We start from the raw sequence: 25150 nt of genomic DNA on the forward strand, positions 1-25150 counted from the left end.
TTGTGAGCTGATAGAAGAATTAATGCCTTTGAGTACATTAATTCCCTTAGATTCTCACTGCCTGTCTGTTTTACAATACAGATATCTTAAAAATATTTAGGAAAAAACAAGAATTGAATCATGAAATAAATTCATCTTGGCCTCACAACTGTAAAGACGAAGTAAAACTTCAGAAAACTAGCCGATGTAGATACAATGTTACTTTTTAAGAGCGTACGCTAACGTTGGCTGAGAGTGTTTACAAATAAAAGTGTACTCAAAGGAAAAAACACAGCCCACGGCAGTGTTTTGATATGTGCCAAGTTTATGGCTTTGAAATTTCTTTGTTATATTTACTATCGGAAGATGTTTCTCTTCTTGGTAAACACTGTCCTTTAGCAGCTTAATATTATGCTGAAGACTGGGATAGAATTTGAAATTCGGTCCGTCTAATTCATTCATATAGCGTTTTCAAACAGTCTCAACGATGTGAAATAAAGGTCAGCCTCCATCGAGGGGTCGCTGATGAAATACAGTTTCCAAACAAAATGAAACAATTATAAGAGAAATTGTAATGTAATGACAAGTACAAAGGTTACACAAGAATTTTTTTTCCCAATTGTTTTTCACTGTTTGTAAAACAGTTAACAAAATTGCATCCTTCTTGACTAACTACCACTATTCTACTCAAAATCTGGAGCCATTCCATAAAAACACCAGGCCACCTGTGAGCTCTGAGAAACGAGAGCACCTCTCAAAAATGTGACACCAAAAAATTCAGAGATGAGCGCTGAGGACCAAGAACGACTTTGTACATTCTTCATGGCGAATGAAATTTGTTTTCAAATTCACTTGTGTCTAATTTACGAGATCGAACAAGAAATATAACGTTCAAAATGAAATTTCCTAGCTTAATTAGCGTATGTTGTGACCAATCTCACCAAAACTAGTCTCCTGTGAGGTTTATGAACCTCCCGGTAAAACGAACATTGAACCCAATTTTACAGCTGTTTTGGCTACTTTGTAACGTTTGCTATTCTTCTCTCCCGAATGGCTTCAAAATATGGTTAATAAGCGTCTAGTTGGCATAAAATCCCTCAAGTTCAAACGTGCAAAGTTTCACTTATGTTGTGGCTACCAGTTTCGACGTGTGCAAGCGTGTTTACCTTGACAAGGTATAAAAGTTGACTTCGTTGTCGTTTTCGTCACTGCGACAGAAGTTGCTACGAGCGAAGCTTAGCACCATGAATGCATTTGTGGTGATTCTCCTTGCACTTGGCGCAGTTTGTAAGTACAAACAAGGTTTATTTCTCCTTTCATTTAATGTTTCTTCTAATTTTTCACTATGTTTAGACAACGTTCCAGCGCTTGCTCTTGCCGCGCTGAATAAGTCTATTCTCACATTGAAGGACTCAACAGTGTGAAAGCATAAGAAAAAAGGAAATTTTTAAGGGGTACGAACAAACAGTGAAGGGATCTGAATCGTTAATAATGGTGGAGATTGACGTGATTACCCGTAAATTTTTGGCGATCTCTCCGGTTCAAGACAAAAAGTTGCGGCGTACAGGTAGTTCCTTCAGGGACGGCAAAGTTGTTGACTTGGAAGAATTTCACATTTGTTTGACCATTTTATAATTTTCCTGAAAGGGATATTTGGTGGGGATGCAATCGAGTCTTACACAAAGTGTTGTAACGTGTATTAGAGCATATCCGTCATACAAATACGTTATCATTATTTTCATCATTATCACCATTACACCAACCAGTAATATTTTTTCCTTAACCAACATTAAGGAAGTACTATTCATTTATGAACTCATTTATTACTGTCTTCTTCCTTTCTGTCTCTTTTAGCTCCAATGCCCTTAGGTAAGAGAAATAGTTCTGTGTTCACCATACATTAGATTTATTTCACATTGGTTATTGAAAGTAAAATAAAACGAACTTTGGCGGGTCACATGCAGAGGTACTGATCTTAATTAACTAGAAATTTTGTTTAAGTTCGTATGTGACATCATCCACTTCATTTCGCTGGTTTACTCATATATGGCGTCATTTATAAATCAGATTTTCTCTGAAAATATTTCATCCTTTCGACAGCGTTTGTAATGTGCATGTAGCTTGTTATTCTCTTTGTGGAAAAAAATTTGTACATGCTTTGAAAATATTGTCTGGTTGTTTTCAAAAACAATGTCTTTGATGCAGGGGGTAGAACTTCTTTCTCCCATACGATGGAAAATTCCCTCCGGTTTGCTCTTATATAAGCCCATACCACTAATGATCATACCATACCACTTTGATCGAGGGTCTTCCATTTTTGAGGGGCTAAAATGAACTGAAAGCAGTTACAATGATTTTCAGAGGGAGCCAATGAAAACTCAACGCAAAGTTCACGTGAGCGGCTACAAGTTCAGGAAAATGAGTGCGGCCAAGTCGCGATTTTTTTTGTATCTTATTAGTTGAGCTGCAAGAAGCGAACGTTTTAGATCAGTCACAGAAAATAGCGAAGCAAAACCAACCGTAAACAGAAATATTCTCGGCTCTCATTATCAGTCGAAGACCTTTCATTTCATAGCATTGTATCTTTTCAGCTTTCGAAAGGGGAAAGCGTTACACTTACAACTACCAAACTGATGTATACCACGCCATCCCCGGCGGATCAACAAAGACACTAGGACTTAGGGCGAGGTGTCAAGCTCATGTGGATGTACTGGAGAAAACCGAGCTTCAACTGAGGGTAAGTGATTTTATTTCCTAATATCACTCGACAATGAAAACAAAATAAACTTTGAAATAAAGTTTTGATTTTCTTATATTCATATGTGCTGTTTTCAAGACCAAGCATTATGTTTGCAGCAGTTCATAATCATAAATTCAAAGCTCGACTGATTTACTATAAGTGTGTTGTTGTTTTTTTATCAGCGTTTCGTCTGCCTTTGTGAATCATTACTGAAATTCAAAATATAAATTGAGTTAAGACATGCTTTTGGGAGAACAAGGTTACTTAGAGGAGGCTAACGGAACAGAGTGAATTCATTCCAAACGGATCCATTAAAATTGACTTTGGATGAGGAATATATGGGGCCAAATGATGGAATGAATGCGTTAGCACTGAATTTAATTCCATCTCCTCAGCTGGCAAACATTCAAGTTGTACAAGTGGAAGGAAACCTTCAGGACCCTAAGCAGCAGAAGGAGACAGAAGCAGACCCAAAGATCGTGGCAAAAATGCAAGGTTTCCTTGCCCTACCAGTGAAACTTGCTTTTAAGGCACAAGATGGCAGTATTAAACAAGTCTATGCGGATCCTAAAGACCAGGAATGGTCGCTGAACATCAAACGCGGTCTTGCAAACCTTTTCCAAATGTCACCACGTCAACAATACAAATCACAAGGGAAGAACGGCAAACGATTTGTCACTCAATTTGAGGTTAGAAGTTAATTTAAACTTTCATTACCGTTTTTTTTTTCTGTGATATGACCACCAATTCTGTAATTCTTTCTCGTCCATGTGCGTTTGAAAAGATAGGGTTCGTTTCAAAGCATGAGTAAATGTAGTAAGGAGATGTTACAAAATAATGATTACGATTGTTACTATGCTCTGGCGATGTACCCTACCAGTTTGAAGTATTCGTATTTCGAGTAAGGAAGAAATGGCAACAAAGGTATCGAAATATTTTGTGAATGACTCGCTGAAAATTACTACTATTATCAATTCTAAGAACTAGAATGGTGGTTAAACGAGATCCCTAAGCGTCGTGTTTCTAAGATTGTAGCGAATTACAGTTGGAAAAAAAAGCGCCCTACTTTTTGGTTCGCCAGTATTTTTGTTTTTTTTAGCAAAACCATGTCCAACTTCTTTTTTAACCTTTTTATAGACCACTGCAGTGGGTGATTGCCAGGTTTCGTACGTCATTCAATGTGACAACTGCCAAGCTGGACAGAAGGAACAGGTTACAAAAGTAACCAAAGTTATTAACTACCAGAAATGCCGACACCGACCAGAATTTAGTCAGAGTAATTTTTACGGAAGATGGTGCGAAAAATGCCAACAGGTAAGGGACCCTTATACATGTTTGGGACTTTTCCTAGTCCTATCATCTTCTGAGATGAGTATACTTCTGGAGAATTTAACTCTTTTCTATCGGAAAGTATGTTTCATAACCCGAACAAGTCAGATAAGACGAGAAAGAAAATGGTCGTAACAACCAGCATGCTGCCAGGGTAAGCAGACAACAAATGGGCAAAGAAAAGGCAAAAAGGAAGTGAGGATAGAACATATTTCAAATGATAAACTTACGCTGCTATGGTGCAGGATGGAGGAACTACTGGAAATCATGGAAGGAAGGGGGAGAAAAAATGGGATATTCGATGATTTGTCACTCCCAGTGCTGTGCTTTTATAGAAAATTGTGCCAAAAAGAAGTGACACCTAAAGCAGCAGTAGGCATAATACGATGAGATTTCTTTCCCTGCAGAGCGTGGGTAATGTACCATATCACCAGTCAGCTGGTCAGATCGAATATACCCTGAGTGGAAATGAGAGATACGGTTATACCATCAAATGGGCTGAAGCTGTGGAAAAACATGTAGTCACACCATTCAGTCAAGCTGGAGGACAGCTGACGGCTTCAGCAAGGTACAGTTCCAGTTATGATCTGTAATTTTGCAATGTGAAAATTATTTTCTTTTTGGAGAAATGATTTGGGCTAAAAGAAGACTTTACTGAAAATTTACGCTCCGGGAAGGCTTGGAATTGAACGAACGTTACAAATATGGTCAGAAAAGTTTAATTTCATCTGCAAGGGAAGAAAAGTGCGTTGACGTAACTCGTTCTTGTTCCGGATTTCTGTTGGTTGAGTCGCTCGTACACTGTTTTATGGCTTATCTAACATTCAGTGTGGTTTTGACCCCTTTCAGTCTGGTTGTATGCAGGTCAGAAATCAAGTAGGTTGCGATTTATCTCTCAAACTTCATCGTTTTCACCTCTCACCAACAGGCAATGTTTGGAGTTTCATGGAACATCTGACGCTGGACAGCCATGTGAGTATTATGACAGTTCACATTCTCCTTACACTACATGATCACTCACTGCCGATAAAACAGCAACTGAAAGTAGAAATAGTCGTTAACCGGGGATTACAATATAAGCTCTCAGAAATAATATTCAGAGTAACATTGAGAAGGTTGATGTCAAGTTTGCGAAAAAGGAAGCGGGCGGGTCTTTAGTGTTGAATCTTTTTTCTTGTCTAGGGAAGACAACCATCAATTTAAGGACGGAGATTACATAGCATTAGCTCTGTAGGATAGAGAAACAAAGAGGAATCGAGAGGAAACCAAAATAGCCAGTGATGGAAGAGATTGAAACAGATTGCAAATTACGAATTTGAAAAATGAGCTCAATTTTCCCAGAATACACAGTCTGCCGGACTTAACACCTTTCAGTACTGCGAAGATCGCATTCATATTCATTTTAACACCGTTCTTTTAGACATCGATGGGGGTTTAGGAAAACTAATACTTCTGAGTCTTTGACGAAACAGTGTTTGACAATTTGAAAATATCAAGGCCATAAATTCGATTCTTGAACATGAGCCCACTGCAAGGATTGGTCAATATCACAATAATCATCTGTGGGGAAAGAGAGAGAATGGATGGAAAATTTTTAAGATAATTTTTCACTTGAAGGAATTGTGGATAAGTGTCCCTACTTTTTTAGTTTAATTTTGTTTTGTTTTTTGCTTTGACCAGCTAAGACACTTGCCAGGACAACAACTCATCGGTTTGTCGCTGAGAATCCCGAGCGACGAGATCGCAATAATACTCAATGTCAGCAGGAAACTTCCAGACAGGTAACACTAGTGTCAGTTTACAATTCTCTTCGGTTTTTCACATTGAATTTACCACTGCTAAATTTATCAAAAGTTGAAAAAGCTCAAATTTTTGCTGGGGGAAAAGATCTTCATTTTCGGTTTCCTTACATCTTTAACTTGGCACATATCCCGGTCCAGAGGATCACTATAAGACCAAGGTGTAATAGTTCGAAAGAGTTTTCTTCGGCTACAGAAAATCATTCTTATGTATACATTATCATACCGTTAAGGATAAATTTGATAACTGATTTTGCGTGCAGGCGCAAAATGCTTCAGACGAAATGTGCAAAGCCATTAACCAGAGAGACGGCCAAAGGGCAGCTGAGATGTTTGCTAACTTGGTACAGCAGCTGAGAAAATGCAATCAGGAAACCGCCATGAAACTGGCTGATAACATGTTATCCCGGCGAGACGCATCCGAGAGGTAAATTAGTTAATATATGTGTGTTTTATATGAATACCTTGTCGGGTTGTTTGAAGGTGGGTTAAGATAACCCAGAGTTAATGTAAAATTTGATTTCAGATCTGAAAGCTTTAAAAGAAAATTTGATTTCAGATCTGAAAGCTTTAAAAGAAAATTATTTTAAGTCCATTTGTCTACTACTTGATGATTGAATGCTCTGAAAAGAATTGAAAAAAAAAATATCCCAAAATGGCTCTTGAACAGAGAAATATAGAAACTTGGATTAAAATTTAACCCTGGGTTACATCGGAACTATTCGGAACAACTGGGCTCAGATCTGATGATTAGTTAGGACTTACGCAAGTTTGGCAACAAAACCAGTGCTGATAGTGTAAATTTTTGGAATTTGAATCTTCCATCATTAACAGCCGTTTATAACAAAAGGTTGAAGGATAAAACCATTTTCTCTTGATCGCAGACTAATTGGGATCATTTAGGGTTAACGTTTCGAAAATTTGTTCACAAGGAAATATTGTATCGATGCTCTCTCCTTTGTGGGGACCCGTGAGGCTTTCCAAGTTCTAAAGAAAAAGATCCAAGAGAGGAAAATCAACAAAGCAGAAGAACTCAAACGAGTATTTTTGGGACTGGCGTTCGCTCCACGACCAACCGCTGACCACATTGATGCTGCTTGGGTAAGTGAGACAAAGCTGACTAGTGACCAACTAGCGTGTACGTCTATAAAAATGCAGTATAAATTGTCTGAAGAGGCAACGATCTTTCTAAAAAGTGAAAAGCGTCAGTTGAGATCATCTATCCATTGAAAGCGCTTTTTAGCGGGAAACTTACGAAGGCAACTCTAGCTCATATCGCTCTAAGTGTAACATAACTATACAACATGCATTTTCGCGATCAAACGACTACAGTAATAATGGTAAAGTAACATCGTCGTAAGTGACCAAATCGTGAGACAAACGATAATACTTTATTATTATTGTGCTTTACCACAATGGACAAACACAAACTTTTTTTACGAAATACTACAATATTTTTTGGCTGAGTTTTGTCAAGTGTTCGAGGAAGAAACTATGATAATTCTGTTCTTAAGATATTTTGAGTCCATGTAAACTCATAGATTAGAAGCAACTGATTGGTTGTTTGTTTGTTTTCTTCTTCTATTTTGGTGTTTTAGGAACTATGCGAGCACGCTGAGGTTAAAAGGGATATATCAGCTCGTCGTCAATGCATGCTCACATTAGGGGCCCTGGTGCGAAAGATACGTCAGAGACCCAGTCTCCAGCAGGACACCAAAGCTAAGGCTGCTTGTAATGAGTGTACCCAGGTAATATAATCCTGGCCAACATATCACCCTATGACAAGTCTATCTATCAATAATGAATTACCGAAATGCTTCGATGTTCATATTGACTGAATAATGAGCATTTTGACAGGTTATTTGTGTTTAAGAAATTTGTCGCATGGTGCTGAGGAAATTGCAGTTACATAAAGACTCTAGGCAATCAACCAAAGCTAATTATAACCTAATTTTGTGTATTCAGACCAGCATATGACCTCCATAGGAAGTATAAGTTTCCGTGAGAGTCAATTGAAAAATGTCATACTCTGTCTTAATGCTCGTGATAATTACTATTCTTTCGACCGTTACTTACTCTCAACAGAAGATACTCGATCGTCTTGCTGGCAAAACGACCGAACAAGAGAGAGTAATGTATATCAAAGCTATTGGGAATTCAGCGAGCCCTCAAGCACAACCAGTTCTGCAAAAGATTCTCAGGGACCGTGATGAGTCACTGTACATCAGGGTGGAATGTGTTTGGGCTCACAGACACATCATCCGTCAGGCCAGGCAAACAGTAAGTACTATGAGTCCTTAGGACTTATCAATTTAGGATGACTAACACGAGACGTGGCGTCGGCCATATTAGACTGGTTTTGCAACAAAACGCGGGGTGTCGAAACGCAGTAATTTGGCCATTATTGAGGATACGAGTACAAGCGCCGAAGATGCTTAGCGGGCGCAATTTACCAAACGATTCGAAATTAAGTGAAATGATTTCACCGCAGATGAAGCGATTTTCATCTCGAAATTTTTATGTACCTAACTTCAATACATACACTTTCTTTTGGTCCGGCTACGACAGTCTTGGGAAGGCGGAAAGTCTTTGAGACTGATATGTGCCAAATTTTTGTAATCACAATCTTAATCAAATGAAATAACTATGGTGGCTGATTTTAACTTTGAATCTTTTCGTTTTATTCCAGGCTACTCCATCGCTGATATCTATCTTTGCTGACGCAAGAGAAAGCCCTGAACTGCGCATGGCCGTTTTCATTATGTTGCTGAATTCCGAACCCAACTTTGCAACACTGCAGGCTCTCGCCAATATTGTGAAACGTGAGATCACTTGTGCTGCTCCAGGCCCCCGCAGTAACCAGGTGGCTTCATTTGTTTTATCTCATCTAGCAGCTTTGGCCTACCAGAACAATGTCTTGACGAAGCACAGGTAATGAGTCATTTTCTATATGAATATGTATTAAAACAAGCAAACCAATATAAGAAAAATACAGTTCAGGCAAATGAGACCATCTTCCACCAGAAATTCGTGAAATTGCTTCCATACGGACACTTTAGGCCGGTAGCTTAAAAAGCTTAAACATTTTGTTATCACATCCTATTTCAAAATTTACTTTTTAGGGAGGATTCACAGTAATTCAAATTTTATCTGTGAGATTTCCTTGATTTTTATAAAGAAAAAAAAAACAGCAAAACTCTAACCTGAGTAGATGTGTTTTGTAATTACAAACAACTAGCAGAGAGACTTTCTGGATATTTGCCTCTAATAGACGACGTAGTACTATGCCAATATTTTTTTGAACAGTTCGTAGACTACCGATGATCGTTACTGAGCCCAGTCTTTCATAGTTTTAACTAAATAGAGACGCAAATTAAATGTTACCTTTACACATTGAGTCGCGATGAAAAATTATTAAAATAGTTAATGTCCTCTGTTTATTGATTTAATTAGTAAATGATTACATATTTGGCGTTTCAAATTATTGTTTCGAAATATGCTCAGTTTGTAAGAACCGCTTATTCTAATTTCAGGTGCATGCAGGCTCGCCTGGCTCTCCGTCTTATGCCTAAGATGAGTTATGGTCCAGGATACTCTAAAGGAATGCGATGGGCGCAATATTCAGGTAAGGCAATTTGGCCGACGAATACTGAGCAGGCGTTTAATACGAACAAAGACCTGATCAATGGTTAGGTGGGCTTAAGTACAGACCTGAGACCGCTGGTTTCATAAGTGCTTTCTTGGAGCCATATCACGCACATCTTAAAAATCCTAAACTAGCTTTTTTCGATATCATCGTCTGTTGTCCATGCTAATCACCTACATCCTGATTCATCGTATTGCGTTTTGAATGTAATCTTTGCCGCTGTTCTTTTACTGTTTGTCCACTCCGCGACTCAAAAGGTTGCATTTGCCATCTCACGAAAGAGTGATATATCCGATATTGGGTCGATTCATCGTTTTTAGTTATTGATAAAATGTCTGATATATCTATACTTTAGGTTTCCATGTTAATAGGCTCGTTACTTTGTAATAAATCTAAGTTCCTCTCTGTCATTTTTAAAAAACAGAGAAATTCCAAGCGGGATTTGAGTTCGAGGCAAACAGAATGGATGTTCCTGACAGTATGCTGCCACGAAACCTCAACGCACAGATCCGAATGCAGGTGTTAGGCTACCAAATGAGTGCATTGGAGGTAAATATAGTAATAATACTGCAATTGCGCCGTATCTACCTCATAATAGTGTCATATAATTGTCATATTAGCAGGTGGCTCATGAATCCACCATGTCGGGGTAACGAACTTCACCATACAGCATCATAGTATCAAAGGCATGGCGTCTTTGATAGCCTTTAAACGCATGAATGTCATTAGAGTCTTATAAACGTTCTTTAAATTGTCTAATGAAAGCTAGATAGCCTCAAGTTAAGAAACAGACTTTAGGGTCACTTGCTATGGATCTAAAATGACAGAAAGCAACTTCGCACCGCATTCTACTTCACAGGTTGACCGCACCTGTGTCAAAGATTAACTATGAGTGTGTCACATAACTTTCTATTTGTTGTCGCAAAAACAAACAGCCAATCAGAATGAAAAGAAAATAATGAGCAGCCAGTGAGAACTCAGAGAAAATTTACTCAGCTTGTATGTACATTAGGCATGGCAAAATGCGAATGAGTGATGTACTATTAGTTTTAGTGTTGTATCTTGTTTAAAGGGTTGTAGAGTTTCCTGGACCTAAAAAGAACTCGAAGAGAAATCTTGAATTGTGTTCGCAACTAAATCGAACATTTCAGTAACTTACAGAACACTCCCTTTTTTATTTTTCATTTTATCTTCTCGAAGTTTGGTGCTCGAATCGAAAACATGGACTACGTTATTGAGCAGGTAATTTCCGAAGTTCGCAAACGACACAAACGATCTCTGTGGGGAGCAATCAACTCCTTCTTCAACAAAGAGAGCTCGGAAGATGAGACTTCCAAGGAAGTGAAATCAGAAGATGGAGAATCAGAAGGCACCCCAAAAATAATTCGTCCCGCTACTCGTCATGACCAAGAGGTAATTCAACCTGACGTGTTTAGCCCTCTCGCTCCCAACAATGACCCGCGCATAAATTATCATTACAGTTTCAAGACAATGTAAAGCAGACTTTAAATGACGATCCATAATTCAACTAGGTGATATTGCCTTGGTGGGTCAGCAGAATCTCTGCACAAGGCATCTAATAAAAACTGTCCTGGGAGACTCAGCGCATAACCTCTCAGGTCGAACAATTTAGTGCGCTGAGTGCCACACTATTTCAAGTGAAACAAATTTGGTAGTTGTTTAATTAAACTAGAAAGGAAAGTTTTTGTTTTCAATGCGAGGTCATGTATTCAACACAAAATATGAAGCATGGAGTACCGAAATTTTTCTTTCCCTACGACTCTCTTCCCTTTCCTTGTCAGGACAATTAAGAAAAGGGAAGTGGTTTTGATATAAGAGTAGATATGTCACACTTAGGTTACCTGGGTAGGTGCACGTCGCGAAAACTGAAAATCACACCACATTACTTATTTCAGAAATGATACTTAGATTAGAAAAAACAATAATAAAAGAAGGCGAATAAAATTAAATCAAAACTTGCTAAAAAGACAGTTGATATGATTTATAGAATCGTCAACGGATGTCAGCTTACCTGAAGTTGTTTGGTGACGAGGTGAAATACATGGAAATCAGACAAGAAGATATCAAACAGTTTTCACAAGACGTCGCAGATCTTATGCTGGGAAAGAAAGATCGAATTGAAAACGCTGACAGAAGTAAATAAACAGTAAATAACAGTATAGGATAAGGTTGAGCGCGATACTAAGAGTCACTAAGGCCAAAGTTGGGGTAATTGGGTGGAGCAAAAAGCTGAGGGGGACAAAGCCAAACCAACGCCACAAAAAAAATTCTCGGCTTCATATTAAACCGAATCGAATAATTGCTTTACCATAAACGCTTTAAAAGTATTTTCCACAAGTTTTGATGTTACTCTTGTATGTGTAAATACCATATTATCATTATTATTATTCATTAGTCGGATTGTATCAGTTCTGATTGGCTAAATGCTTTCCATAAATTTTCATTTCATTGTTTTTTGAGGGCCGCAACTACGGATATATCATGGCGTCATATCAGTTTAGAATGGCCTCTTTTGAGTTTTTTCACCAAAAATATCTCTTTAGTCTCTTTTAAACTCGGAATATAGTTTTACACGGCGCCAAGATGTTCTGGCATAGTTCATCAGTTTTTCAATTGCTCTTATTTCACAGCAATCGTGATCACACCGAAAGGTATTGAAATTAAGCAAGCCTTTGAGAAAGCCTTCATGGCAAACAACGCGCGCCGTGTGGTGCCAACACTGGCAGGAATCCCTCTTGACTTCCAGCACCGAACTGCAGCAGTTGCCAAGGTCACTGTGGCCGCCAAAATTAACGTTGAGCCTTCCATCGCCACCCTACTACTGCTCCAGAAACTAACAGCCACCACTGAGATAAAACCAGTGTACGAATATGTTCTTCTACTTGTCTCCTCAAACTGCATGTTTTATTTTGTGTTCTTTTCTTTAAATGCTTGTTTGGTAATTTTTGTTAATAACTCTTTTTTCAGCATTGGTGCCCACGAGCAGGCACAAGTCGGAATTCACACTCCTTTCCTGCGCATGGGAGTAAGGGTGAAAGCCGCTGCACATTCTAACACGGAACATAAAGCTGATGCTAACTATGCTGCCGGTCAAGAGTTCTCAATAACTTACAACGTACCTCAGCAACAAAGGAATATCTTAAATATGCAGTAAGTGTTGCGCCTTGGGATCACGGAGGAAGGAAGGACATGGCAAGAGTTATGGGGTGACAAGGAAACAATTTTCCGCGCCTAATAGTCCCCAGTACCTTTCCATAAATTGAGTTCTGTCACCTAAATCAAGTATATATTATTTTGATTTCTTCATTACCTGTTATAACAGAAAGGATTTTTTAATGCATTAGCGAGTGAGAGTCAATGAAGGATATTTAAATGTTGGGATGGTAATATTTTCAGAATAAAATGATAAAAATGCACAGTTAAAATATTGACTAGATGCACAATTAAACCGATTATATGAAGTATCAGGATAAACAAGAATGTTTACTGCACAAAATGTTACAATGAATTAAATTTAAACAAATCGAACTCTTTTCGAACCAAGTATTATCCCCGTCACAAATATTACCACATTGGTGAAAGATTGAGGCAAATTATCAGCTGAAATATTTGCTTTGATGCAAACCAGACTCTTCCAATGAGTAAGGGCAATCATGTGGCGATCAATATGACTGAATTCATTTTTAGGTCAGACGCACATGGATTTGTTGCTGAAAAAGACCCTAAGACCTGTCAAGAGGAGGAGAAGCAACTTCGTTTTGATTTTAAGACGCCTCATCTTAAACAGGTAAAAGGATTGTGGCAGCTAGACTGTCGTGGGCTTTCGGAGTGGGTTTTGAAAATTAAAAACAATGTCAAATATCACAGGATGTCATGAGCACTTCGCATACGGAAAACCACGAGTACACCTGATTGGCTAAATCCCGCCGCACTGGAAAGCGAGCCTAATCCAATACGAGATTACCTTTAATGCCAAAAAGATATATTTTAAAAGATATAATCTCACTGCTTGGTGCTAATCTTAGAGTTAGTCCCCTTTTTTTCATTTTTAGACATGTATTGGACTACTAAGAAGGCAAACATAATTTGCAATCAAAGTCAAGGGCCTATCAGAAAGTATAATTAATGCGAGTGAAATGATACCAAATTCGCATAATGAGAGCGGGAAAAAGGAGCAATGCTTCCAGTTTCCTTTTTTTTCTCTCTCTTTTCAAGGTTCAGGTGCCTTGTAAGGGAGAGGATTTGTTTGGAGTCCAGATTTGTGCCGAAGGGTGGGTTCCAGACCTCCCCACCTTGAGGCTTCAACAGGTTCCTGTCTTCCCAGCAGTTGCTTTGACTAAGCTTCGCGTTTCCATGGCACCAGCCGCGGACAAACCAACCGCTGTACATTGCAGGGGTCAGGTCACCCAAAAAAGTGAAAAAGGTAACTAAAAAAGAAACGTGACAGTGGTCTGAATTTGTTAGCATCAATTCACACCGGAAATCACTACAATATTGATCCTGTGGTGGATTTCCTTTTGGCTTTTTTTTATCCCCATATTTCGCGGTCCAGGTCGCTATTTGCTGAGGTCGGCATAGTAATTGTCCTTGCAATTACGCACAGCAAAGATGAGCAGTGTAATGATAATCAATGACACTGACTTTGTTCCCACAGAATGGCAAGTTGAAGGTTCTATCAACGCTTCATCACAAACTGCTCGTCGCCGAATCCCTTACAGGATGACCGTGGACAAAGCAGCTTACCAGATGGCTATCCAAGTAGGAGATATCCAGGCCGAGGGATACGATGGTGGAATGGCGAGAATGACTGCAAGGTACGGAGAAATGAAACTAGAATTTGGAAGAGGAAAACTTCAGTATCAGGTCTCCGCATCTGGGCAGGTTCAAGATCAGGGAAAAACGGCGCGTCTGATGTTGCAGTGGACAAAAGTAAGCATAAACTCCTTTTAATTCCAGAGAAAATTGACACTTTACTTCTCTTTTTAATTGCTTCCCAAGATTTTTTAGCTGAGTTTTCTTTTTTTCATGATTTTTAGGTCCCAGAGCAGTGGGTAACCTTCTTCTACAACTGGGAGCCACAGATCTGGTATTTCCTTCAACAGTTTGCTTGGATCAGGCGTCCAGAACAATCCCAAAACCAAGTACAGATTGAGTTTGCTCTTACGTCGCCTCTGACTGCTAGGCTGAAGATGAGAACTCCAGACGCTATTGTTGAGAGAACTGGCCTTAATCTACCCTTGAGAGTGGATCATTTTCCGTCTTCTTTACAAGAAATCAAGAACTACTTCTATGGTGAGATAATCATTAAAAGCTTGAGAGTTCTCGTTTATCACAGTTCCGCAAGAAAGAGAAAGTTGCCTTACCTGCCTTGCGGGGTTTTGAAGAGAATTCAGAGAACTTTCAAAACATCCTATTTTGTATTGTGATATAAAATATGTAAACACTGATGAAAACAAAGCCAGAAAGATAGAGTTTTGGACCGTCTACTCGGCTTTTGGGTATTAGGGTGTAAAGCTTTGTTTTGGAATAGGGCGGGCATTCCTGAAGGAATTTTGAACTTTCCTCTTCAACTAAAGTTCTGATAAATGAAAAACAGACAAATGAAATGACACGATAAACATGGACAATCATTAAACCTATGATTACGGCAAAAGTTACCGCATTTTATTTCGAACTGTATCTCGTCGTTGTTGCTTAAACATCTGCAAGGTATTCATTGTTTATTTCGAAGTCTTATCTTCTCTTTCGTAGCCAAGTGTGAGGTCCAAAAAGACAACATTAAGGTGTTTGACCAACTACAGTACGAACACAACATTAAGGGCGGTTGTCCATATACTCTTGCAAAGGAACAAAGGAAAGACAAGCAATCTAGAATCCAGGTGAGGCTGCCTCTTTCAAAGCTCAGATGACTTTGAAAGTCGGATGTATAAAATAAAACAAAAACACCACAGGCCGATTTCATGATGGTTAACTGATGCCCAGATCGATATGTAATCAAAAAACCATCGGATGCTCCAGCACCTTGTTATCTCGGTGCTCTGGATTTTGTATCAGGTAGTCTAAGCGTATAAGGAAAAGCTGAAGTTTTAACAACTGCTTTAGCTGACTGAAGATATTTCAGTATTTTATAATTGTTAACACTGCATTTAATTAATGTCGACTTATTTCACCATTTCAGGTTATACCTTTGCATTTGCAAGAGTTACGATATATTCCCTCACGGGAGGCGCGTCGATGTTTCCCTTTCGTGGTTCAGCGGTATTCCTTTTTTTTGTCGCATGGGAGGGGTGGGGGAGGTAGCAAACCTGGCTTACATTCGACACATATGATTCCCATCATAATTTATTCCAAAAATTATCTATGACTCAATTCTCCTTACTTGTCAGGTCTCTGTGCAAATTGACGAGCAAGGTCTAAAGACCCTAATTGTAAGCATCCGCCATTCATTCCAACAACAAGCCCAAGAGTCAGTTAGATGTGTCGTTAAACCAGACGGCACCACTTTGATTGACGGCAAGAGAGCGGACTGTTCTCAGAAGGCATGTAAATCGAAACTAGGTGGAGTTTCTGTCCACAAAGCACAACGGGCTGATGGGAAGACTCAGGTTCAGCTGTCAACAAAGGTAGGAGATATTCCTTGTCAAATACCTGCAGGTGATGTGAGCCGATTTAAAACAAGCCAAAACTAGCCAGGAAGGAAAAGGTGTCAAATTTCAAAGAAAACCATAGTGATCTTTAGTTTTTTTCCCGCCTTTTTTGTAAATTGGGCGAAATTTTTTTTCTCTTTTCTTGCCTTCAAAATAAATCGTGGTAGACATATCCATAATAGTAAGTAATAATTACATGACATGAGTAGCAATTACGTTACATTCAGCACTTGTAAATATCATTATGACACTAAAAAGAATCGTGTAGTTTATACACAAAGTGCTAAACGAGTATGGGAAATACTGTTCTTGAATTTTGTTACCAAAAGGACTTAAAGACAGCAGAGTGACAATAACTCTCAAAAAAGAAACAACAACTTTGAGTTTAAATTTGCAAGTTAAAACCTATCCTTAATCAGCAATTGAAACATCTAGAATTGTCTCTTTCCTTTTAATTATGTTGTTCCTTGGTCTTTTAATTTATTTTTATTATTTATTTATTTATATAATTATTTTTTGATCTAGTCAAGCGCGCGCTATTTACATTTTTCGCGTTTTTAACATTCAAATGTAACGTAAGCCCTGAAACGTAGTTTGTAACGTACCTTAATATAAATTCAAATGTACAACAGTTAATTGCTCATTTGCAACTGAAGATGACATGAGAATGTCGAAACATGTCTTGTAAATTTAAACTCAAAGTTGTTTCTTTTTTGAGTGTTCTTGAATTTTATTTAATCTACAGACATATCAGGTAAACTTTGACGTTCCCAATGCCTGACCCAATCCAGCTGAAAAACCGTTACTCTTTTTCTATCACAGTCGTCTTATATAGAATAAGTAAGCCAGAATTTGATTCACAAGTCATTTACAAATGAGCGCAAAAAAGGCAGTCTTGAAGAGAAAGAAAATCATAACTCCCTTGCGCTTCAACAAACCCTTACCAAACGCCAAACAAAACCATACAAATATTTCGTTTAACTCTCATCGTAATCAAAACACTTTTTCCATGTGAGTTACATGATATTATACTGATTTTAACTCTGTGGTTTTGTAACTTCTCTCAGATGGGTCTGCACGCTACCATGGATCAAGATCAGCGGATCGACCTGTACGCCTCGCCTTTTCTGCGCAGTCGTGTTTGTGGTTTGTGCGGTGACGCTGATGGTGAAGAGTGGAATGAGTACAGGGACCCAAAGGACAAAGTGCAGCAGCTTGACCAGTTCATCAAGTCCTGGCAGGAAAAGTGTTGAAGGCAATAACAGTCCATCATTTTTTTTTCCTATTTAAGTAGATTTGATGAACGGAAAAAGCACGTTAAAAAAAAAGAGAATTCAGAGCCTCATAGATGGCCATTCTCAGTAACGATTCCTTGTTTGACGGTAAAATACATCCAGTCAACACACTGAATCACAACAAAGAGGAAAGAGGAGGTTACATCTATCCCTCTACACTCTCCTCCCTTGGTCTTGTGGATCCAGTGTGTTGGTTATTGTAGAAGATTTTTTACTGCAATAAATTAAGAATCTAACCTTGATTTAATTTTCCCAGCAGAGACACTGAAGAACAACAACCCAAGACTCAGACCAACCTGTACGGAAACGGCTTCGCTTTTTTTAATTCAATTTCTACAATTTTTTTCGCTTAGTTTTAGATTTTTTTATTGTTTATCAGAAATACAAACAGAACGCTAGAAAAAAAAATGTTCTTTTCTTCTCAAATTTTCGTTTTTGGGATTTTACAGTTAGGTGATGGTTTATTTTAAATAAATTTGAAGCATGCATTCTGGTGTTGTTGTGACCTTTCTTCTGTTTATGTCCTAAAGACTATGGACCGTTGATGACGATAGTTAATGAAACCTTACCCTAAAGCATCTTCAAAAGAGTCAAGCGTTTGATCTGAACCTGACAAGAAGGCAAATAGCCAATATTGGAAAAACAGTTAACGTCTTCAAATAAATAAGGCCCTTATAACGACAACTCAAGGACTTTCCCTTGACTGAGTGAAATTAGACCATGGCCTGCGTCAGACTACGTTTTACAAGAGGCCCTATCAAGAACAATCACTTAATGTTGACGATCATGATGAATTAAGACAAAACAATATAATATTTTGATTGAGAAGGTAGTCTCTTCAGAAGGACCCCATCTCTTCCCCCCACAGCAAACACAATACCTTAGAGCTCAGACCCCATTCTCGTTCCTGTGTCTTCAAGCGCAACCCCTCCCCCTCCCCCCTCGAAAAAAAAAAAACAAAAATAAAAACAAGCAAACAAACCAAAATAAACCAAGCCTAAAAGGAGAACTATTAAAGACAAAACCATAAAAAATCATAAAAAAGATGATAGAAAATCACACGAACACAAAAATACGTCCTTCAGCTTCAGTTAAATTTCATGGAAGTCCCCGGCTATATATGTTCACTTATACCTTTGGTTATTTAGCAAGAGATTAGTTACAAAAACTTATCTCCCTTTGGATACCACTTCCGGTCGAAAGAAAAACAGCGATCATTGTTTATCATGAATTAATGGTTAATAACTCTGAACTGACCTAGGCGACATAGTAAAAACAAGAATTCTACGGTTTCCCGTTATTACAACTCATCAAAAGTGTGGAAATTATTTTTCTGGCTCGTCACAATTATTCGATGTTAGAACTCCGAAAGAAGCTTTTTCAGACATTAAAAGTACATTAGAAGGCGCAAACTGCTCTTTAGAAGAAGAATTAGAAGAATAAATTGAAAGCCAAAACAAGCGAAAATAAATACAGGTATGGTGAATTTTAAGCTCGATAATGAAATAGGGAGATGTTTTTTTTTTTTATTTTGTTTAACATTTCTGCATCGCAAATAACAAAGTGAACAAAACGAGGGTGAGGCAATGTATGGCGCTTTGCTTTTTTTGTACTCTGGATTTTTAGTATGGAGACTCACTGCTCTCTTATTTACTAATGAATAAGGCTGATAGTTTCTAAAGAAACTGTTTGGGGCTGCGTCGGTGGGGGTAACGAAATAATATGAATATATCAACAAAGTTGAAATGGTAAATTGGCCACCGTTACGATTATAAACGCTGACGTTTCCAGCGTTAGCCCTTCGTTGGAGCGAATAGGGGAATTGTGGGTTGTGTGGGCTTTTAAAGGCAGAAAGTAGCTCCTTTTTCTGCCTTAAATGAAAAGCACACAACCCACAATTCCCCTATTCGCTCCGACGAAGGGCTAACGCTCGAAACGTCAGCTTTTATAATCGTAACGGTGGCCTATTTACAATTTCAACTTTGTTGATATATTCTCTTATTTACTACATGACCACAACAATCATTTTTTAACAAAGAAAACGTTGCATCGTATGTTTTAATGCAAGTGCAGAACTTAGTAGACAATCCACTATGATCTACAAGTGCTGCTCATTCTGTTTTCTCACTGCTTAAACATACCTGTGAAATCCAAACAGATGAACAAAGCTGTTCTTATTGGCATGCTGGGTTTCAATTTGGACTCCATTGTACAGAGATTTGTTCGTTTTTCAACTTAGCTTGATCATCTCTCCGTCTATGTGGTACCCCTGTTCTTATTTTTGTTCGATCAGAACTTTCCACGATCCAGCTTACATCACCAGCAGTTTGGTTTGTAGTCCCTTACTAATTGATTCACTATTCTTGATGACTTATAAAGTATAAAACACTTTTATTTTAGTTGCATTCGCTTTAACTCTCAATTAGCAACAATACATGATGAAAATGAAAAAAATTGTTCAGGCTTTCCGAGTGGAAATAAAAATGAAATTACCGCTAAGTTATCAATTTCATTTTTAGCTCTTAAAAACCATTTCCTTTTAATGAATCATGTCCTTGGCAAGCTTTCTGTCCGGCATCGTTAGCATTAAAATCCTTAAAAAACTACTTTAGATTGTTGCGAAGAGTGCAGGCCAATATCCGGATACCTTTCCACCCATACATTCTAATCTTATGTGTGCTGGCAGATTGTCTTCTTATCTCTTGGAAAATATAAATTTCTTGTTATGCTGTTGCGTTTAGTCTATGTAAGCCACTTCGGTGGCCTATTTATAGGTCTGCCTAATATATCTACAAATAGAGGATATTACATGGTCGCGTGGGGATACGAGTGCTGTAAGTATCTCTCGCGAGTGAGCGAAGCGAACGAGTGAGCATTACTTTCATGGCGACATCAATATCCTCTCACGTGAAAGATGAAAATGGTATCTTCACTGCGCGCGATAAAGATATGATTTTTTATTAAAAGGAAAAATCCAGGTATTTCATCAGTATCCATGTAATAAATCATAATATACACCACCCAAAAGCTTTATCCTTGTATTTTAATTCCTCTGATACTCTATTTTGGCCCGCAAGAGGCGGCGCGCCCAGGTTCAAAAGAGTTTGAGCTATTTTGTCAAAAATGCAGTGCAAACGGCTAAACAGCTGTCACGACCAATTTAAAGGCCTTTAAAAGTTCTGGTATTATATATCTACAAATCAAAATATACATAATCTTTAACTTAGGCTTTACTCTTAAAGTTTAATTCATCAAAGTTTTTTTCTTGGCCCGCCACAAGCAGCGCGTCCAGCTTGAAAAGAGTTCGGGCTAAAATGACGATAAATCCTTTCGATATAACTATCGAAAAGGTTCATTAAAAGGGTCATTTAGAAAAAATAGAATGGATTACGAAATTTTGTATCTGTCGGCGGATTCTCGATAGCTATGGTCAGTGGCTCTTAGGAAGGGCAAAAGCCAACATGCAAGTACTTTTTTCCCTCATTTACTCAGATCTTCTTGGCATGTCGGCTTTCTGTCTGTACATTCAAACAGACAATACGCTTGTACTGAAGTGAGAATCAAGTAACAATAGCAATTTGTTTCGTTCAAGTCACCATAAAACACAGATGAGAGAGAGACAGGGAAGGATTTGCTCCACTCAATACGCGACCATAAAGAATCAACATGCCAACCACGACATCATCTCTGTGTGGTTTAGAATATCTTCCGACAAATATCTCTTCTAGCGTGTATGCTGCTTTCGCCACGTATGCAGCTTTAAATTTATTAACTTGTCCTTTTGCCATTTTCCTGAATATTCTTGTAATAGTTGCCGTTAAAACAAAGCGACAGCTCCGTACAAAATCTAACATCTCGCTGGCTTGCTTGGCCACAACTGACTTTGCTGTGGGACTGATTGTTCAACCTTTGAGCATAATCAATTTCAGTTTGGTCTTCATAGTTGGCAGGCTTCACTGCACTTTTATTGACGTAACCAACGATGTTAATCGAATATGTCTTGGAGCATCGCTTTTCCACTTGTTTTTAATAAGCGGGGAACGTTATCTAGCGATTAAACACCCCTTCGCGTATGAGAATGGCCTAGTAACTGAAGCTCGTATTATCATGGCATCAGGTTTGCTGTGGATGTGCGCAGCGATTTTCTCTGGCAGCAAAACCAGCATATTTCAAGAAATCAACGTTTTTCTGGTCTCAGCCATTATCTCCACTGTCGTTTATTTTCATGTTGTGATATACCGAGAAGTTCGTCGCAATACAAAGCAAATCATTGGCAATCAAGTTTCCAAAGCAGAGAAGGAAAAGTTACTCAAGAATAAGAAGGCCTTGAATACGACCGTTGTGATAGTTTTGACAATTTTTCTTTGTTATATTCCGCTGTGTGTTCATAAGATTCTTGTCATTAACTCTGTCGTAAGAGACTCCTCTGACTTTGGATATATCACTTTCCTTCCTAGTGTATTTCTGGTTGCGTTGAATTCATCGATGAATCCTCTCATCTACACTATAAGAATCAGACAATTTCGCGTAGCTTTCATTCAGATGTTAACAAGAAAAACTCTCTCTCAAGCCGAGGAACTTGAAAAAAAGATTTTTGAAACGAATCGAGTGAGAATTGCATAAACTGATTACACAGCCGGAAAAAAGGGAAGAGTGAGAAAGTGAGAAAAGTTAAGAAATTTGATAGAAGTTTACTATTCTCTCCATGGATACAAAGGAAACCAAGACTGAAAAGCCCTTGCAAGAAGTCTTTATCCACTTGAGACCTGACACATGTGGTTTTACTCGGATAAAAAACTAGGACTGCGGAAAAGTTAGCTTGTCTTCGTCAGCACTTTTAAGAAAAGTACGGATGGACTTTTTTCATCGCCAAATTTAGTAGTTGTTAGAACTCAGAATAAAACATTTCTCAGCTTTCTCTAGCATTAAAATCATTGCCAACAGCTCTTATTTCAAAGAGCAAAAGCCAACATCAGGGCAATTTTCCGCTTGTCAACATAGATTATCTGTTTATATTGTTGGCTAGTTCCGCATATGCATTAATTAAAACTACGCTTTCTTCAAAGAAAAGAAATTCGTAGCAACCATTATCATTGTAGATAATTTTGCTATTTTGAGTAATGTTAATGTCATGAATAGGTCAGTAATTTTTAAAGTACTGTCAAGTATGGTATAAATCCTAGTTGTGTGAATATTGTAAAATAGAAATTATTCAAAAAAAAAAGAGAGAGAAGCTAATATTGGCTTCGTTGTAGTAATGGAAGAAAATTCCGGTTAAATGAGAGACAAGGGGAGAATCCTTCAGCTCAAAGTATGGCCATAATTAAATTAGAAAAAAAATCAAATAATGGAAAAAAGCATAATTAAAACTAGGACGTTAAAAATCAACATCGAAAACATTTTAGTACCTAGATATGGTTACAGTCGTCTTTCTGTTCATCCCAAAAAAAGAAAACGTTCCTCCCTGTGTTTATTCTGCGTTTACGGTTATTAACGTTTTTAGTATCTTTACCTGTCCTCTTGCAATTTTGCCGAGCATCTTGATGATATATAGTCGCCTTTATTTTAAGAGGGCGACACCAATTACTTTGAAAAGTATTCTCACTGGTGGCCCTCTATAAACAAAATTGATAATGATAAATTACAACAATGATGTTAAAAGGCCTGAAAACAAAGCGACAACTGCATTCCAAATCAAACGTCTGGCTCGCTTGTTTTGCCCCAACATTTTTTGATGTAGAGCTGATTTTTATTATGATTATCATTGTTAATATAGTTTTTGTTTTCTGTCTCCCATACACCGCGCGTCAGACAAAAAAAAAAAGAACAGAAAACCTACTCAGTTGAGTTCCCTAAGCTGCAAGCTCGTTTTAAAGAGCATAAGGAACTCAGCACATGTCATTCCTAAACTTCGCTTCGAATCAATACCATAAACGCTTTTCTCACCATCAACCACTGAGGTTGTCACGATAAGCATTGGATTGAAAAAGAAGTGGCAGAGTACTCCGGTGACTCAAGTCACTTGAGTCACAATAATGTACCTTAGTCCTTGATGAGACAATTAAAAACCCTGAGAGCTTGGAATGAAACATTTTACCTCCTCATTACCAATCCATTTCTTTCCATTGGGCACAGCATGTTGGCTCTCTACCTCTTTCGCAACATCGCATGCAGCCGTAGTGTCTTGAGACTGTGCTTCATGCCGAAGAAAATGCGGCAAAAAAAGATGCCATAATCTTTTTGAACCACAATTTCTTTAGCATTTAATTTTCCTTTGCTTCTGTTTACTAAATGAGACAGTCCTGAAGCAAAAATAAATTAACAATTACCTGCAGCACTATACAGCCGGGCATGAAAAGTAAGTCAATGGAAAAAATTGATTTCATTATCATAAAAAATATCAATTTTTATCTGGGGAGCTCACTCGACTCGGCAGTTCTCAGTGGGGCCCTACGTATTGGTTTTACACCTCTAAATGGTATAAAAATTCCATTTCTACCTTTCTAATCCCAACAGAGAGTAGCAAAGAGGTTCCCACGAAGGACATCAACCATTTAAGTGCTTAAATGAAATCGCAGTTCTTTGTCTGTCATTTTTAGTGTGCGTCAATTTTGAGTTGATTTCATTGCAACATTTTTTGCCACCCTAATTCCATGACATAATTGGCAAGCTTAAGAGGGACAATACCCTTAGACTCTGATTGGTGCAAGCATACCCTAATGCTCCGGTGAACATATTGGTACGAACTAATGTACATACTGCATATATTTTGTTTTACCTCAATGCGGTGCCCTTTTTGCGCGAGCAACATACCACTCCATACTCTGACACAGAGTTATTGTTATTTTTTTTTTTTTTTTATAAAAGAAGAATTAACTCAAAAGAATGCTGCTTCCCTTTATAAGAGTAAAGAGTTTGATAAAGCTTAATCAAGGAAATGGACAAATTAAAGTAATAATATGCTAGCCGATATTTCCCGCTGTCTAAAACACCTATCTGGCCTTGAACTGCTTAATCCTTTTTTGAAAGTGAGACCTTTGAAGCACCACTTAGCCTGCGGAAAAAAAAAGGTAAAATCTGGTTTCTTACTGCTGTAGCTTATCGCAGTGTCATTAGCATAGAGTAAATACAAGTAATTGTCTTTCTGTTACTCAAGAGAATGAAAAAAAAAAAAAAAAAAAAAAGAAACAGAAAAAATTTGAGCAATGTTACATGATATTTAAAGCAATTAAATTCACGACCCTAGATACTACGAAATAAAAATATTACAAAGCTGTTGAACAGAAGTTGCAAATTTGGCAACTTTCGCTGCAAGTTTTTCCAGAAATCACCATAAGAATCGAGTGGATTTCAAGCGACGGCCGCCAACTGACTTCCCTCAAGAAGTTGGTTCATGTGAAGCTCTTTAACTCTTTACGGGACTTATCATTCGTGGAAAAGATAACACTTCCGCGAAAATAGCTCCCGTAACAACAATTCACTCTAGTCTCACGACAACGCACTGTCAACTGACTAGTGGTCAGTAATTATATTCGTCAAAGCTTACGTGTTTAATTCATCGAATACTTCGAAGCCTTCGAATTAGTTAATCTTTACATATGGAATACTTCGAAGCCTTTGAATTAGTTAATCTTTATATATCAAATGCGAAACTATTTTTGTTCACAGCGGGTGAATCAGCTACATTGTGTCTG

At 38.1% G+C, this 25150-nt stretch overlaps 2 protein-coding genes across 3 annotated transcripts; both read left to right on the plus strand.

Annotated features, from left to right (window-relative positions):
• The first annotated feature begins 1129 nt into the window (after nt 1–1129).
• Nucleotides 1130–17944, plus strand: LOC111336895 (vitellogenin-1). 2 transcript variants are annotated; one of them, XM_022943065.2, is made up of 27 exons: nt 1130–1266; nt 1834–1848; nt 2571–2716; nt 3115–3408; nt 3857–4033; nt 4456–4616; nt 4977–5020; nt 5729–5829; nt 6111–6274; nt 6780–6948; nt 7446–7595; nt 7933–8127; nt 8537–8778; nt 9381–9472; nt 9918–10042; nt 10694–10906; nt 11502–11649; nt 12145–12376; nt 12482–12664; nt 13202–13301; nt 13730–13937; nt 14169–14443; nt 14551–14806; nt 15266–15393; nt 15901–16137; nt 17229–17416; nt 17713–17944. In XM_022943065.2, exons 1-26 carry the CDS (start codon nt 1224–1226, stop codon nt 17412–17414), a joined length of 4284 nt encoding a protein of 1427 aa, XP_022798800.2. In that variant the 5' UTR covers nt 1130–1223; the 3' UTR covers nt 17415–17416; nt 17713–17944. The 2 variants fall into 2 exon arrangements, with proteins under 2 accessions (XP_022798800.2, XP_022798801.2); XM_022943066.2 differs by having other exon boundaries at nt 17716–17944.
• Nucleotides 17945–21117: 3173 nt separating this feature from the next.
• Nucleotides 21118–22432, plus strand: LOC148720029 (adenosine receptor A2b-like). Its single transcript, XM_088738320.1, has one exon. The coding sequence runs from the start codon at nt 21123–21125 to the stop codon at nt 22077–22079; it is 957 nt and encodes a 318-aa protein (XP_088594446.1). The 5' UTR covers nt 21118–21122; the 3' UTR covers nt 22080–22432.
• The last annotated feature ends 2718 nt before the right edge of the window (nt 22433–25150 follow it).

Source organism: Stylophora pistillata, chromosome 11 (assembly GCF_964205215.1).
Source record: "Stylophora pistillata chromosome 11, jaStyPist1.2, whole genome shotgun sequence".
Lineage (NCBI taxonomy): Eukaryota > Metazoa > Cnidaria > Anthozoa > Scleractinia > Pocilloporidae > Stylophora > Stylophora pistillata.

Coding starts and splice junctions, on each gene's coding strand:
- LOC111336895 (XM_022943065.2), top strand. CDS start 1,224: ATGAATGCATTTGTGGTGATTCTCCTTGCACTTGGCGCAGTTT. Junction 8,128..8,536: donor TCCGTCAGGCCAGGCAAACA/GTAAGTACTATG, acceptor GTTTTATTCCAG/GCTACTCCATCGCTGATATC. Junction 15,394..15,900: donor ACAAGCAATCTAGAATCCAG/GTGAGGCTGCCT, acceptor CTTACTTGTCAG/GTCTCTGTGCAAATTGACGA.
- LOC148720029 (XM_088738320.1), top strand. CDS start 21,123: ATGCCAACCACGACATCATCTCTGTGTGGTTTAGAATATCTTCCGACA.